Source organism: Gopherus flavomarginatus, chromosome 19, assembly GCF_025201925.1.
Source record: "Gopherus flavomarginatus isolate rGopFla2 chromosome 19, rGopFla2.mat.asm, whole genome shotgun sequence".
NCBI classification, from domain to species: Eukaryota; Metazoa; Chordata; order Testudines; family Testudinidae; genus Gopherus; species Gopherus flavomarginatus.
The window spans coordinates 20,427,416-20,445,004 of record NC_066635.1 but is presented as its reverse complement, the minus strand read 5'-3'; the positions used below and the strand labels follow the sequence as shown (position 1 = coordinate 20,445,004).

Sequence of the window (17,589 nt, the reverse complement as noted above, 5' to 3'; positions counted from 1 at the left end):
GGATAAAATTAATTTAAACCTTGAAATCTGCCCTCCTGGCAAAGTAGCCTTTACCCATTCTGACCCAGTTGCTCTCCCTTTGTATTGTCTCCACACACCTGAGCCTGCCTTTTCTCTTTGACCTGCAAATAGAGCAGTCATAAACAAAACCAAACACTAATGCTTCTACAGGGCATGGTTATGGATGCCACACCTCTGTCACTGGGTGTGCATGTCATCTATACACAGAGTAATGTTACCTTTTTATTACCTAGTCTGCATCACCTCCCTCACCTTAACAGTTGTGAGGAGGGAGAACTATGGGGAAGGTCAAAATCTTTAATTCAATTGGCGCTTGTCAAAGCACATTGAAACACAGGTTGTATTGCTTCACTATTAGCTGCTCCTGTCAGCAAGGCATTGTTGCAGGTAATATTACAGGCCAGACACAAATTGAGCTAGTAGGTGCTTGGAAGCAGCGTTATTGAAGTGTCCCAGTCAGAGGTGGTCGTTGCTGCCAACCTTTCATTGCAAAATACTGTTTTATCATTGTGAAGGTTATATGGCCAGGCACTGGGAATGCCACAATTGCTGCTAATGCTGCCAAATGTGACAGTTTCATTGCTCTCTTATCCTTCCCTTTCCTTGTTTGTTTATCTCTACTCAGATGTCTCTTGTCATATGTTTAGGCCAGAGGTCAGCAACCTTTCAGAAGTGCTGTGCTGAATCTTCATTTATTCACTCTAATTTAAGGTTTCACATGCCAGTAATACAATTTAACGTTTTTAGAAGGTCTCTTTCTATAAGTCTATAATATATAACTAAACTATTGTTGTATGTAAAGTAAATAAGGCTTTTAAAATGTTTAAGAAGCTTCATTTAAAATTAAATTAAAATGCAGAGCCCCCCAGATCTATGGCCAGGACCCAGCCTGTGTGAATGCCACTGAAAATCAGCTCATGTGCCGCCTTCGGCACCCGTGCCATAGGTTGCCTACCCCTGGTTTAGGCTCTGATCCTGAAAAGACTCAGGGCAGGTTTACACTTTAAAAACTGCAGCGGCACAGCTGCACTACTGTAACGCTTTAGTGAAGATGCTACTACACCAACGGGAGAGCTTCTCCCGTCAATATAGTTAATCCACCTCCGCAAGAGGTGGTAGCTAATCAACGGGAGAATTTCGGGGGTTAGACTGGTATAATTGAGTTGCGTAGGGCTGTGGATTTTTCACACCCCTGAGCAATGTAATTTTACTGATATAAATTTGTAGTGTAGACCTGGCATTAGAAAGGCACTTAACTGTGCATTGTAAGTAATCCCATTGGCATCTGTGGGGCTGCTTAGAGTGCATATATTTAAGTATCTGCATAAAGCTTTGGAAGACTGGGGTCTTAGATTGTCAGCTCATTGGACCAGAGTTGTCTTTTTCAATATATATGTGTACAGCACATAGCACAGTGGGGCCCTGGTCCCTGATGAGGATATAAATAATAGTAATAACATGTATTTCTGTGCCTCCTTCATGGATGGAGACACTTCATACCGTCAGAGCCATGTTCAAAATATTGAAGCAATGCTGTCAGGTAGCTTAGGTCCAAATTTTAGGTTTTGTTTTTAGAAACAGAATTTAAAATAATAATTTGGGGGTAAGGTTTGTTTGAGATTGGAAACCCATATGCAATGGCATTGAAGTGGTGCATGAGAATCAGGAAGTGAAACTGACCAACTTTTAGTTTTTACCAGAAGTCAGAAAACAAACAAGCAGCATAGAGTTTAATTTGTGAAAAATACATTGGATTTTCACAGTGCTGCAAGCAAGGCCTGATAATCTCAAGTGATAATTAAGCAGGTAAGGTTCCAAGTAGGCTGCCAGTGTCCCTTTTAAAATGCACATGCATTAGAATTTGAGACAGGCTGGTTCAATTTCCATTTCCAGGGCAGACTTTCATTAATCAGCTTTCATCTTCCATGGATGTTTCATTCTTTGCCTTCTCTATCTTGCATAGTGTAATAATGTGCATTTCTCAGAACTCCACTATCAGTTGCTCCAACTTCCCTTTGAAGTCAATAACGTTGGTATCTGGGTACTGTTCATACACAGGATGGCTTCCTATCAACTGACTGATTTCTGTTTTCTTGCCTTTTAGTCCTTTCAAGGAAGCCAAGGGCGAGCATACCTCTTCAATTCAGTGTGAGTGTTACTTCATAAATGTCATTGCTCCATCTTTTGGGATACAAATATATATCACCCTGAGGTTAAAATAAGGAGAAAGAGTTGCCTTTTTTTTGACAGAAAGGCACTGACTTAAGAGCTTGCATCATTGCTTTAGAGTGGCTAAAAGGAAACAGCACTAATTCACACTTGTCTTTGCCTTTAGGTTTCAGATAAGGGGCTGGATAAGAGTTTTTTAGTCATGGGATTGAGAAATAATCACTTCTCAGGGGATGTGGTGAAGACCAATCAGTCAAAGCTTTGTAAATATAAAGAAGTATAGAAATGCTAAATACTAGTGGCTTTTTTTAGAGCTGGCAAATAATTTTAATTGAAAAGAATCTCCTTTAGACAAATATGGTTTTCTGGAGATTAGCATTTGCCTTGGGAATACGTGAATTTAAAAAAAAATGTCCTGTTGTCCATTCATGAAAATCAAAATGAAAAATTTCATTTCAAATTCAAAATGAAAATTTCACTCTGAAATGTCAAATTATTTCATTTCAGTAGAAAACACTGAGATTCTCCAGCTCAGTGTTTTTAGGAATTTTTCATTGAGTGAAAATATTCAATATTTCATCTCTTCATTCTGATATGGAACAGAACATAATTTTGAAGTATCAAAATTTCTTGTGAAAGGAAAGTTCTATTTTTAGAATAGCTGTAGCACTTATTATTAGAGATTCCAGTTTATATTTTCCAGTACTGCAATAAAATTGCTGCAAAGGTTCTTGCAGTGTGCAAAAAAGAAGCAATACTTTGATAGGAACCATATCATTCTCTTCCCTTCCCTCACAGAGTGAATGTGGGTTGCGGCCCCGCAGAGGAGCGGGTGTTACTAACAGGATTACACGCAGTTGCAGACATTTATTGTGAAAACTGCAAAACCACACTGGGCTGGAAATATGTGAGTATCGTTTATTGTTCGTGTGGATGCATTTGTCCCTATCCTTTTTGAAGATGTGTGTATGATGAGGCAGACCACTGAAGTGGGAGTCAGAAACCTGGGTTCTCTTCCTGTCTCTTCAACTGATCTATTGGGTCCCCTCTCTGTGCCTCTGTTTTTCCTGACACCTTTTGTCTGTCTTGAATATTTAGACTGTAAGGTCTTTGTGCCAGAGGCCATATGTTACTATACATAGTCACTGCTCTTGTCGCAGTGTCCACACTGCTGTTTTTAGCACACTAGCTGAAGTGGAGCTAGTACATGTCTGTCTATTTGGGCTGGGAGACACACTCCCAACTGCAGTGAAGCTATACTCTAGTTGCCTAACTGAATGGTTCCCAAACGTGATCCGTGGAGCACTTGCTGGTGGCCTGCAGAGAGGTGGCTGGTCACACGATCCTGATTTCTTCTCTGTGTTTCCACTGGTAAATCACATTAAAGACAGCTAAAATTGAATGTTACTTTTTTCATATTAACAATTATTTGAGCTGCTCTAGGGATGTTATGCATTTGGGACGAGAGGTGTCCACAAGATAATCTCTTTATAAAGATGTAGTATAGACTATGGGAATAATTTGAGAACCCTGGTCTAACAGGAGGCAGTGAGAGGTTAAGGGACTTACCAAAGTCCAGGCACCAGTGAGCCAGTGGTGTGAGTGGGACTAGAGTCTCGGATTCCTGAAAACAAAAAGTTTTCTGAAAATCAGCAGGGTCCCATATTCCTGCACCATATGCCCCAGAGCTGAGAGAGGAATGCATGACTCCTGACGCCCAGACCTCTGCTCTAATCACTAGACTGCACTTTCTTTTTCCATACCTCTCAAGTCGCCTGCTAACTCCACTTTCTTTGTGTGTGTGTTATTTTTCAGGAACACGCTTTTGAGAGCAGCCAGAAGTATAAAGAAGGCAAATACATCATCGAACTAGCTCACATGATCAAGGATAATGGCTGGGATTGAAAGGGAAACGCCCAGCCAAACCAGCGTGTAAGAGAATGCCATCCAACAGAACATTATATCCAAGAGTGAGAGAGTGATCGAACGCTTGGTTCCATGCATTTAGAGGCTCTGCCATTTGGGAGCATCTTCACACCCTTCTCCATCTTTATTGGTGACTGGCCTCTAAATTACTGTCTCTCCGTCTCTTTGCTTTTTATCTGTTTGTGAATTGACCCTGGCTGCTTCTCTCTATGTTCTGGCGTTGGCTAAGAGAATGCACCAAATGCCTGACAGCATTCCATGTTTATGAATGTCAAAGTACAAACTGAAGTTGGCTCTTCATTGGCATTTTATCAGAGGGTCTCAGTGCGGGAGGGAGACCAGAGTTTTGGGCAGGAGGAGAGAAGAAGGGGACGGGGGCAGGAGGGGAAGTAAGCAGGAACAAAACTGCTTTTCCTTTAAGTCCTGGTAACCAAGGTTTGAAACTATGGACAGAAATATACCTCATGACTGCATTCTCTCTGAATCTCGAACCTGCTGTTCCAGAGGCAGAGCTCCAGATTAAGCTGGCTGAGCACAACTTGTAACCAAAAGCCCCTTGCTAGCTAATTCCTGAAACTGATGTGCAATTCCATCTTTTGATAGGTTGTTTCATACTATTCACACAGTCGCCTTTTGTGAACTTATTGTTGTGGAGCTTGATGGCTAGAGAGATTCCCCAAGCTCTCTCCTTCTGCTTCTCCCTCCTCCTCCTCCTGTTTCATAGCGGATGGGCAAACAGTCCCATCAGAGCATGGTTACGATCTCAGCATTGCTGAGGAAACAAAATTCTGATCCTGGGCAACTGAGGGGAGGAGTCATCGAATCATGTAATGTAGTGGGGATGGTGCTGCAGTTTAGAAGATATGACAGACATGCAAGAATATGGGCATGTGCTAGGAAAATGGGGAGAGGGCTGTAGGCAAACCCAGAAACATATGATGCCAGCTTAATTTTCCAATCCTTACTGTGTGCCATTAGGGCGAATCTGTTTACCATTGGCAATGTTATAGCTTGGGATCCAGTCATCTTAATATGTAATGGGAAAATGGCTTTAATAGGCGCTCTAAAATTTCAGACTCCAGCCATCAGCTCCACTCTTTGAATCCATCAGAGATGTCATGGAACAGTAAATGGCTCTGGTGGCTGTTTAATATCATATTTCACAGGTGGCTATTTCAAGCCCTGATGTATCCCTCCCAACCTTGACTCCTGGCTTTTTAAAAAACCTGTTTCATACTCTGGAAGACTGAAACTTAGCATTCCCCAAATGGGGTAGCCTCGGAGTTGTAGGGGGAGAAGAGGTTTTGACATCTAACTGCAGCGGACAAGTCCTACTTTAATTTATGTAAATTAATTTTTATGGACCATCTTTATGTTGTTGGTGTGGAGAGGGGGAGAATATGTATGAAAGAAGATAGTATACACATAAATGACAGTGCAAAGCTTCCTCTACAACAGTCCAGTCAGTATCTGGTGCAGAACACAAGACTATTTAACTGAATTAGTATTATCCATTGAGTGAATTCTTTTTGTTTGTGGAATTCTTTCGAAGTAGGTTAATTCTCTGGGGAAAATCCCTCTCAATCCAGGGAGTGAAAAATAATGTGCAGGGGTTCATAGCTCCTTATGAAATTGAACCTTCTGATGATTAGAACCTAATGCCGCCTTTTTCTCCAATATTCAGGTTAGCAGAGTTAAGAGGATTTCAAAATCACATTTGCTGGTAAGTGGGGGAGTGTCGGGGGGAATGCAGAGAGAGAGAGACTAGTTAGAAGTGGGATTAGACTTCTATGTTCAGTACTAGTGATTAAAACCTGAATAGCTCATGTGAAAAATGGGTGTTTTCTCTCCTGCTCACTAGATGAGTGTGGGATCCATGGCATCACTGGTAACATTTGGTTATTACCCAGAAATAGGTGACAAGATGGAGACTGAGTGTTACTTCTGGAAGGGATGTACCAAATGCCTTCTTTGGCCATTGAGTTAGGAGGTGGCTTCTGCCTTCACCCTATCTGAAGTGAATAACAAGACCACTTCATCTTTGACTTCTGATAGACTCTACTTCCATCATCTTCATTCCACTCCATCACCGCTATCTTCAACGAAAAGAATTCCTCAGTACCCATTAGCTTGTTGACTCTGGGATTGGCCTTCTCTTCATTGCCCTTTCCACTCTACGTTTTGTTGGTTTTGGCCAGTAAGGAGTTATTTGCTTTCTTTGAAAAGCTCTTATCTTTCCTTGAAAACAGTCGTTAAAGGGATCTGATCTGAAATTGGAGAAATAAGGGATAACCCACAATAGCTTGTGTGCAGATGGGATACAGAGCCATACCTAGACTCTGCTAATCTTCCCTGAATGAGTATAATTTTATGCACTACAATGATAGCCAACAAAAAGCCAACATGCTTATAATAATCCTCCAGTATTCAGTCTCAAATACTGCAGCGTTACCCCTATAAATTGTAATTTTTTGCATCATTAGTGTAGGATTCACTGTACCTCTTAAAAATTAAGAGCACAGAATAGTGTCAGATGCAACCGTTTTTATTCTTTGTGTACTAAGAACAAGAAGTAATATCTCAGATGGCAATACGCAGTAACAATTTACATAAATTGCATTTTTATGGCGACCACTGTAAATTTGAATATTTGTGGCCAGATCCTCAGTTAATATAAATTGGCTTAGTTTCCTTGACTTCCGTGGTGCTACACCAGTTTAAATCAGTTGAGGATCTGGGCCCAGATCCTCAAATCCCTGTATGCAAAATACGCAATTGCACGCATACGTGCACACGCAGGCACGCACTTGACTATAGGTTGATTTTTATACACTGTACAAAGAGATAAGTAAAAATGGCCTCCTAGGCTCATTTAATATTTGTTCTCCCTCATGTCGGCTAAACCTAAAGTGCTTCTTATGATGTAAGGTCCACTGTTAACTCATCTGTGACCTGCTGTATTAAGACATATGATAGTATTGGGAGTTGAAAACAGAGTGATGAAATTTATAGGCTATAACAATCAGGGCATTCTCAGTTGATTAGTTGCAAAACAATAGATTCAGAACATTGCTAAAGAACCACACCACTTGCATGTCATTGGTCGAGTCAGTTAACAGTAGCCTGTTAGTTACATCGAAGGATGGGCAAGGCATGCCCTTCATTTCCAAGGTGGAGCTGCAGTTCAGAGAGCGAGCATGTCCCAGCATCCACTGTCCAGATCATGGTGGAGCACTGCATACTGGGATTTGTAGTCTCCATGAATGGCAGCCTCAGCAAAAATGAAAACTGCAAGTTTTGCTCCATTTTCTGCCCCCCTAACTCCCCTCCCCCTTTAGTTTCTAGCAAGCTGCCGCCAAGGCCTTTTGGCAGTGCAAATTCTGGGCACCCCTGAGTTTACATCACAGCCAGTGTACCCCAAAGCTAAACTTTGGTAGGTTTAAAATGTTTTGCTCAGGCAGATTATTCTGTGTGGAATCGTGACCCTGTAATAAATATTCAGATGATAATATATACAGAACATAATAAGCATTATCTTGTGAAATATACTTTTGTAAATAATATTTAATTTTTTTAAAAAAATAATATATTTGGTGCTGTTTTCTCAGAACCCACCCCTGAGAGCACTTTTTTTGTTTTGTTTTTAAATTATACTGTTTCCTCTGTCTTAGTTGGAAAATATGCTTAAAGGGAAACAACAATCATAAATAGCTGTTTTCTTAAGTTGCTACACTTTTCACCTGGACAAGGCAGAAAAAGGACGAATAACCTCTAGTTCCATCCGGCAGAAATTACCTCCTATACAGGCCATTGCCAGGTTACAAACAGGCCCCCAATTCAGGAAGGTGCTGAAGCATGTGTGTAACTTTAGGCACATCTGACTGCACATGTTTTTAAAGGTATTCACATGCTTCAGTACCTTCCTCAGTCAGTGCCTGAGGCCCCTCACTTGCAATTAGATCCACTTGGGAAGACCTTAATTCCTATATGGAGTCTCTTTAATGTCAGTGGGGCTCCGTGTAAGTGCATAGATCAGCCTAAGTCAATCTGATTGCAGGATCTGGGCCTGAAATATTCTTTTGCACCAGTATTGGCTAGAATGAAATAAATAATGAAGATTTAGAATGTGGAAGTGAATTTAAGTTGCAATCTCAGAATCTTTATTTCCCATTGCTTGGGGCAATGGAGGGTAGGGGACGGAGAATTCTAACTAATCAGGAATTCTGATTTGCTTTGCATATATTTTTGGATGTGGATCCTGGTTTTAATTTTGTTTTTAATATAAATAAACCAGGCTGCTACATAATGAATTAAAGTAAAAGTTTACATCTCTGGCAGTAAAGTTCTTTCCCCTCTCCTCTTTGCCTTTTTTTCCTTCCCCTCTCCCCCTTAATTTTTATTTCATTGGTCTTCTTGTTTATCTCAAAGTGGACCAACAGCACAAATCATTAGACTGCGTTTTGTTGAGTAAGGAGCTATTTGCCGTGCTGAGTAACTGTTGCACACACTTTTATTTTCTCTTTTTGGTGCACACATTTTAAAGGCAACAAAACCTGCACGTGGACTCTGTGGTTCTTGTGAGGATCAGCTAAGAATTTTCTTTTTATGCATTTTCCTAATTGATACGTGAGTGTATTAATCATGCATTTCATTTCTATATGAACCAGTTCTTGGACAAGTATCCTGTTGGATAAACAGATTTGAAATGCAGAGCTCAGCTAAGTAGTAAGAGCTTTCCTTGCCAGATGAGAGGCCTGAGAAATGGAACGTTCAGAAACAAAAATGTTACGCATTGATTTGGAAGAATCCTGTTTTAAAAGAACAAACAGGAAGGGAAAATAAAATCACATTTAATATAAAACAAAAAAAATTGACATTTAAATGCAAGCAGAATGATGTTGTGTAAGGTACAATCACAAATAAGCTATTCTTGTAGTTACAAACTGTACACATCCTTTGTTTTGTTTTTCATAAAGAAATGGGAATGCTTTCCCACTGACAAAATGAAGAGACAATATTTCCAATACCAGCCTGTCTATTGATGCTCTTGTGTTTACAAACTGTGTATACTTTTATTTCTTTGTTTTGATTTAACTATATTTTTGGCATATTGTTTCAGGTCATATTGCTTCGGTAATAAATGCAATTGTTTTGTTTTTAGATAATTTGTATTCACCTCTTTGTGTCTTTGTACATTGTACATAGTTCTTCAGTATTAGAGGGAGGCATACTGTTTGTCAGATTTACAATATGTGTTGGTGCTCATTTGAGAAAATAAAGTTTTCAAATATTAAAAGCATGGATCTACTTTTCTGTTTTCGTCCCTAGGACCATGAACAAAGTGGAAACTAACCAAAGGGGACAGAATTCAGTTGACCTGTAAGTTTGAAAAGACCCAAATCACATTATTGTTGTTTGTATTAAAATGGGACCAGTCAAGGTCAGGGCCCTGTTGTCTCAGGGGCTGGACAAACATCATCCCTGCCCCGAAGAGTTTACAATCTAGTGTGACAGGACAAAGGGTAGGAGGGGAAAAAAGGCACAGATTAAGTGATTTACCCACTTAAATCACCAGTCACACAGCTGGTTACTGGCAGAGCCAGGATTAGAACCACTGCCTGTCCATTACACCAGTCTGCCTCCCATCATCATTATTAATTATCATTTTTATTCTGTTATTGTGATGGGAAGAACTTACAGGCCCTAAGCAGCATCAAGGCTTCTCTACTTGGAGTGTACAAACACAGAGGTAGATATAGTCCCTGTCTCAAAAAGCATAGGCTGCGGGGCCAGAGGGTGGGTGATCTCTCAGGCCATGGCCAAACCACTTTTTGGCTGGGCCAAACCTGAGTAGCACTGCAACCCTATGCACCTCACTCAGATTTGGGGGGTTGGGTGAAGGGGCTTATGGGTCAGTGGGGTCAGTCTGCTTCTGGGTTGGGGGAGGGAGCACCTGAAAGGGGAAGAGGAAGGTGCGGGGGAAGTGGCAAAACTGTGGCTCCTTCACTTTAAACGGTGCTTCACAGCCCCTGCTGAATAGTTTACATTATAATGCCCTGATCCTGGAATCGGATCAACACAGACTTCCATGCGGCTCCATACGGGTTCAGAGGTTTGCCTGTGTGAATCCAATGCTAGGATCAAGGCCCAAGATTGAAGCTTTCCTTAACTTTTCTTTATTTTGTCTCCCACATGCTGTGAGGGAAGGGTTTTAACATCCTCCTCTTAACGCTTTTCAATTCAAGGCGTCTTTCCCTCTCAGGAGGCCTGATCCTCCAGTTTTTCCTCACCCCAAACTCCTCTTGAGAGCTGCTCACTTTTTAAAAAATCTGGATGGTGACGCCAAGCTGGCCAGCCTTATTTGGTGATTCTCAGTCACTCGTGGATGGCTGTTCAATTTGTTCCTTTTGTTGAAATTAAAAGGAAAAAAAAATACTCTTGAAAGGTTTCTGCTCACATGAGGTTTGTAAAATCCCTCCCTACCCTTCTTTTTGATTAACAAATACCTACGTTTCAAGCCTGAACAACTTGGTTGTGTCCCTATCATATACTCAGGTACAGCCAGTTTTAAGTTGTAAGAGCAAATATTTAACAGGTACACAACGGCATTAATTGCAGCATGTCCAGCCTTTCTCTTTCCACACAGTCAAATGTCAGAAGTTTGTCATAGTCATTTCATCCTGTCACTCATCAAGCATTAGTGTAGTTAATCAGGATTTGGTGAAACAAATGCCGAGCTTTCAAACAAATGCTGAGCTTTCTGACACCAGAAGGCAAATTCACTTGGGCAGATGCTTAGCCAATGGTTCTCAACCAGGGGTACATATACCCCTGGGGCACACAGATCTTCTAGGGAGTTAATCAACTCATCTTAATACTTGCCTAGTTTTACAATGGGCTATATAAAAAGCACTAGTGGGAAGTCAGTACAAACTAAAAATTCATACAATGACTTGTTTATACTGCTCTATATGCTATACACTATTGTCTGAATTGTACGTGAAGGAAGACCCAATCTGATTTAAATGGTAATATTGCTTGAGTAAAGACTGCAGAATTGGCATCTCAGAATGATCTGTAATTGGAATTAATTAATTTGATCTCCCTCACTACTCCCCCACCCAAAAAATGTAATGTCCTAGAGATTAATTCCTCAATCTGTGTAAACTCTTGTAGTTACACTGAAGTCAATGGAGCTATGACAGTTGACCCCAGCTGTGGCTCTGGCCCCTCAAGATGACATTCCTGGAACTATAGACAGTCCTCAGACAATCCTTCCACAGTTCTGCACTGTCCTGCAGAATTTAGGGACAGATATTTGAAAGAGCTCAAGGGTGAATTTTCTAATGCTCAGCATCCAGCGGCAAACCAGCTGTGGGTCCTGAGCCTTTCCCAAAATGCCAGCCAGTGTGGCTATCAGTGCAGTGCACACATAGTCAAGAAAGCTCTTATGGGCCCAATTCTACCACTTCTAAGAGTGAAAGCTTCTGTTATAAAGTCTTTGATTCATTCCCAAATCATTGATTTAATTAGTCACATGCTTTGAAAGTCTCACCAGCTGGCTGCATGTTTAGGCCTTTAGGCGACTTGCCTAGTGTTATAGAGGAAGTTTGTGGCAGGGCAGGGACTTGAACCTAGGTTTTCTGAGTCCTAAGGCTGGTGCCCTAACCACTGGACAATCCTTCCTCTCCTACAGTGATTTCATATGGAGCACATTTACTCACCTATAGGAGTCACGATGCTCTGTAACCTCAAAATACGCTGGTGCTGCTCCTTGGAGCAGGATTCAAGAAACGCAGTTCTTTAAATACATGACCAAAAGGAGGCTGACAGTTTGGTAAATTGCATTCACCATTAGAGAGACCATGAGTCACAAAATTATATTTGTCCTAAATGCACTTTTTACAAATTAATCTTGTTATATGAATTCTTTAATGAGGGGCCCAGATCCCATTGCCTGCAGGTTCTGGTGAAACTCAGATCTGGAGCCAGTCTTTGCAGCTTGGACCCATTTCTAATGTTCTCATCTAGGTCAGGATTGTGACCACACCCTTACCACAATGTGCAAAGAAATAAGAGGATTAGTTGTACTGCCTATCACAGCAAGGGGAAAGAGCAGCCTCCACGGAGCTGCTGCTACTCAGCCTGGGCCAGGAGACAGGATATGAGTAGGCAGGTCCAAGGCTGTGCCTTGGGCCAGCGCAGCCAAGCCAGCAGCATGGTCTCTGGGCTTGTCTGCACATTTAAAGCCTGCTAAGGAACTTCTAGTGCACAGCAGTGGAGTTGACATGGACCAAATAGTGCATGACACATTAGTGTGCTTTAGAAATCACACCCCCATGGTGTGCATTGCTGCATCGTGTAGCCCTACACTTGGAATAACGGAGGAACCAGGGAGGGAATTGTGATGTGGTGCAGCTAAGTGCCTGGCTCAGGACAGATTACTCAGTCAAACCCTTTGTAAATATTTGATCATGTTAGAGCTAGGTCTTGTGAGGTGCTCATTCCCTCTGCTCATAATGATTTGGGCAGGTGCAATGCAATGGGAACAGCAGCCCTTGGAGGCAGAGGCCTTTGGAGGGGCTGGTTTGCCTGACTTGTGTCTGTGTTTCAAAGCATCTCTCAGAAAAGAGAAAGAAATACTGGCGCTAGTGAGAACTTAATTGACACTGGCTGGTGAGTTTGCTTGCAAGATGGTGGGTGAACTGAGGCAGGATTTGGGGAGACCCTGTTAAAAGCAAGTTCTCAGATACTATAATATATATCTCTTGGGTGTCCCACTAAACACTTTTTTTCCCCAGTTGCATTGATCATCTTTTTTTTCCATTAAAAATGGCCTTGTGCAATGCTTTGTGTATTAGCCCTCCAGAGACAGAAAACTGCCAGCTAGCAAAAATCATCTAGCATAAGAATGAGAAAGGAATATCACTGTGTTTTGGAGCTGTTGTTTTCTTCCCAGATGCATTCAAGTTATTAAACTGGAGGGCAGTTTCCTAACTGATATAACTGGTTAGAGAGGTTGTCATTCCTATCTGGCTCTGGGAGCAGAAGCTGCTATAAAACTATTCCAAACACTGTACCGTTCTCACACCTCATAGGCAGGGGATAGGACATCTGCTGCTTGTAACAGCTCATTAATTTTCAAGTGTTATTTTAATGGCTCCATCATAACCGTACACACACACACACACACACACACACACACAGAGTTAAAATAAAGTTAATGGTTTAGCTTAAATTGACAAGAGCCAGGAAATTCAGACTTGAAGCTGATATGTTACCCTTAAATTGCTGTTTTGTAAGATCACCTGTTGCAGCAGGAGGAAAGCATCTGTATTTCTGCCTTGGTACGTTTGCAGCAGAGGCTGAATTACAGAAGGGGTTACATTCCTTCATGCCTACATCCTGAAGCAGGAGGGTTTATATCCTTTCCAAAACACTTGTGCTCTGTCTGTATTAGTTTTTTTCCACCAATGAAGACACAGTGATGCAAGTTCCTGATGCAGACATGTTGTACTGCAGTGTACCAGACAACCCAGGCTAAATTACAAAAATCCAAGTCTCATTTTGCATGGGGACTGTGTCTGCATTAGGGGTTTGGACTAATATAATTACATCAATGTTTTTACAGCAGGGCAAATTTCTGTAGTCTACCACATGCCCAGATGCAGTACCTTTCCACTCTCTCTCTCCTTGCATCTGCAAAGAACTTATATTTTTACTAGGCTGCTTGTAGCTTTGCATTTCCCTGACAACTGGGTGAAAAAACCCTCCCCAGGCACTCAGGCTTAAAGCGGTTTCCATGGAGACAGAAGACACCTGTGTGCTGGTTCTGGTCTCCTTGCCAGCCAGAGAACTTAGGATACTGAGACCCTACGTCATCCCCTGTGGCTGAAAAACGAAAGGGTGGGAACATTAGACCTCATGCCATCCCCTAACAGGCCCTTCCAGCAGCAACCACAATCAAGCAGGGAGTAAACATTCCCCTGTGAGATAGAGGACCATAAGGCCATGTGTCTGGCTTAACCAGTCTCTGTCTCAGCTGAAGCAGGGATGCTCTGAGGAGGTCACAGTGGAGATGGGAGAAGCACAGTGGGAACAAGGAAGGAGGTAGACTAGTCTGGAGGGTTGCTGGGGAAGGGAGGCTGCTGAGGGGGTTCAGGGAATCATGAAGGAGGGAAAGGATGGAGTGGGTGGGGGAGGGATACTGGGCTAGGTCAGGATGTGGTTTATATATCTGAGGGAGTTGAGGTGGCTAGAACAGCCAGAAGAGCCATGGAGGAAGCTACAGAGTTGTCCATGGAGGCAGGTGGGAAAGGCTGTTCTGACATGTTGGGTAGACATTGACAAAAGGAGAGGGAAGGGTACTGGAATACTAGTTGGGAAGGGTGGAGGGAGTGGGGAAGAGGCTGATCATGCTGGAACACAGCAGGAAGCCATAAGCAAAGGAAAAGAAGCTGCAGGAAGGCTGGGGAAAGGGAAGAAGCTGATGGGGCACCTCATAGAACCATCAGGTTGCAGAGAGATTGGGGAGGATGAAAGGCACCAAGGACAAAAGGAAGCAAAGGAGGACCCATTCTCTGTGTGTCTTACACAGTTACCATTGTTGGTATTCTCGGAGCACCTAGGAACCCAGTAATGGACCAAGACCCCATGGTATTAGGTACTGTACAAATACAGAACAAAAAGACAGTCCCTTCCCCAAAACGCTCAGTGCAGGACCTGACTGCAGTCAAGAATGCTTGGGTTAGGAGAAATGTCTCTTGTCCAGCTTGATAACAAACATCCATCTTAAGCAGAAGTGGATTAAAGTCCGAACACCATCAAACTCTGGGAAGGCTCAAATAATGTCTGGCCTTTGTAGTTCAAGTCCCATCCCTCCTTAACCTTAAGCAGAGCCCCTTGTACCTGTGAATTCCACCTCCCGGAAGAGCCAGACTGGAAGTCAAACAGCAGTCTTTACAAGCCGAACCATTCCGCATCTCCCCACGAGTTCCCTTTGGGACAGACTTTTCTCAAGGCCGCTTATGTGTCTAATTAACATAACAGGGACCAAACCAGCTGTGAGAATGAACTATCATAGTAGCAGGAGAAAGAGATATCCACCAGGAAAGGCAAGGTCAGACGACGAGAGAGAGAGATTGAGAAATTAAAAGAGAGAGATTTCCCTGTGGTCAGCTCACACGGACCAGAAGCAGAGGTGACAGTGGAAGGAAACCGAGATCAGCACCCGTGGCTGAATACACCAGGCTTAGAGAAAAAGAAGGCACCACTGTGAGTTTTTAAAATATTATAATTTAGAGCAGTTCCTTTGAATAATGGAAGGACCGTGTCCATCTCAAACACACATAGTAGCATTTTTATGAGTCATCCCTCTCACTAGGTGATACCACAACCTGCCAACTTTCTCAGCTGATTTAGTGCTGCTAACTTAAAGGCCAAAATTGCTTCTGTGGAGCTAGATGAGCATTATAAAACATATCTGATTCTTGCTGACTTCAGTTCTAAAATCCATTTGAAACTGTATCTGATTAGATTTAGAACAACACTTTATTTTAGCTTGTTTTGAAAGTGCTGATGAAACTGTTCCACCCCCATCACTGAAAATGACATGGGATTCTCTCTTGCCCTCTACAAAGAGGTCTTACCGGGCCAATAGATTGCCCTAGATATGCTATCCTGACCTTTAACTGGACTCTCCATCTGAATGTGTAGCGGCCTGCCTCTAAATCCTTAGACTTTAGCATGAGAGCAAGGGGCCCTCTGCACAGTGAGGACCTAATCCTACAAGGTGATGAATGTCCTGAACTCACAATGAGCTCCAGGAACAGAAAGGGGCCTGCAGGCTGTGATGTGCAAAGCAACATCTGAAAGCTCACCTGAGCATAGCCAGCCAAAGAGGATTTGTCTGATATTTGGGAGAGCAGGGTTCAGTGGAGGAGGGCTGAAGAATCTGCTCTGAAAGGCCTGGCTTAGATTGGAAACTTTCCTGCAGTAGGAGGGAGCGGGTGTAGAGACAGCCACAAACACACAACAGTTATTGTTCATCCTCGGCAAATGGTCTCATCTAGCAGAGAGGTCAGTACGATGTGCCTGCCCAACAAACCCAGTGTCATCCAAGTTCTGATTCTGACCAAGCCATGCATTTAGTTCGATAGGACCATCATGAGGGATGCAGTGTATGATATAAATCCCTGAAACCAAATCCATGAGAACTAAGTGTTTGTGACCTCAGCGCACCTCTTAATCCTTTGCCATACACACTGGGGCCTGCAAAGCCTTAAATAAAGTGATATCTTCAATTAATATGATGTCAATACTTTCTTTGGGCATCAAGCAGTAACCTGTGAACCAACCCTGGATGTGTATTAGACGCTTTCTTTCTCAGGCCTGGTCTACAGTTCAATTTTAGGTTGACATAGCTACAGCACTCAGGGCAGGGGTGTAAAAAAACAAACATGCTGTTGCTACGTTGACCTAACCCCTGACGTAGATACAGCTAGGTTGACAGAAGAATGATTCTGTCAACATAGCTACCGCTGCTTAGGAAGATGGAGTTCCTATAGCAACAGAAAAAATCCTTTTGGGGTTTTGCGAGCCTTGCCATGGCACCACAGTTATGCCACTGTCATCCCCATAGCCTCAACCTCCATTCTGTAATTAGACTTGTTGCCACAAACCACTAAAGATGACTTGTACACACACACGGCTGCTGCCGAGTTACTCCAGAAGCTGAAAAACTCTGCTTGCTTTGTCTGTTTCCATCTCCTGTTGTCAAGACAAGTAATTACTGCATCAAAAGGCCAACTCAACAACAGTGCCTCTGTCCCATGGATAGTGAGAGAGTTTGTGTGTGTGTATATGTATATATTGGGGGGCGAGGGGAGAGACTGGGTTTCCCCTAAACAATCAGCTGGTGCTATTTGGTTATGCACTAAATTATGGGTACAAATGAAAGGCTAATACATTCCATCGCACTTGGCAGAAGCCATCTGGTCACACGTCCCTGCAACACCCAATATGACACAAGGAGTCTGATCAGGAATGTTCAGCCTGTAAAATTTATGGGGTATTAACACAGCTCTGCCACTGATCTGCAGTGTGATCTTGGGAAAATCACTTCACATCTCTATGTCTCTATCTCCCACTGTTTACTTGTCTCATCTATCTAGATTATAATCTGTTTGGGTCAGGGACCAGCTCGTATGTTTCTGTACAGTTCCTAGCACAATGGGGCATTACCACAGTATTAATTAAAGGGGACCTTGTCTAAGTTTGAGGGCTAGCAGGATTTTATGTGTTGCTGCTAGTACCGGACATACCACAGTCAAAGAACATAGACGAGAGACAGCAGCAGCAGCCTGGATGGTGACTTAACTTTCATAGTGAAAAACTACATTCCCATAATCCCTGGTTTCAAAAAGGTTCAGTCTCATTTCACTCACTTCAGTTTTAAAGCAGCTGTAAGAGGGA

General features: G+C 42.4%; 1 protein-coding gene across 20 annotated transcripts in view; it reads left to right on the top strand.

The window, feature by feature from the left end:
* The window catches only part of YPEL2 (yippee like 2), a 90,208-nt gene that overhangs the window by 45,694 nt on the left and 26,925 nt on the right, over window positions 1–17,589 (top strand). For 14 of the 20 annotated variants that reach the window (XM_050928864.1, XM_050928872.1, XM_050928870.1 and 11 more), the window contains 3 exons: window positions 2,126–2,169; window positions 2,989–3,097; window positions 4,006–9,412. In XM_050928864.1, coding sequence (XP_050784821.1) covers window positions 2,126–2,169; window positions 2,989–3,097; window positions 4,006–4,095 — 243 coding nt within the window. In that variant the 3' untranslated portion in view covers window positions 4,096–9,412. Of the gene's footprint in view, window positions 1–2,125; window positions 2,170–2,988; window positions 3,098–4,005; window positions 9,413–9,444; window positions 9,496–17,589 lie in introns of those variants that run through there. The other 6 variants (XR_007770329.1, XR_007770328.1, XR_007770325.1 and 3 more) reach the window with 6 other exon arrangements.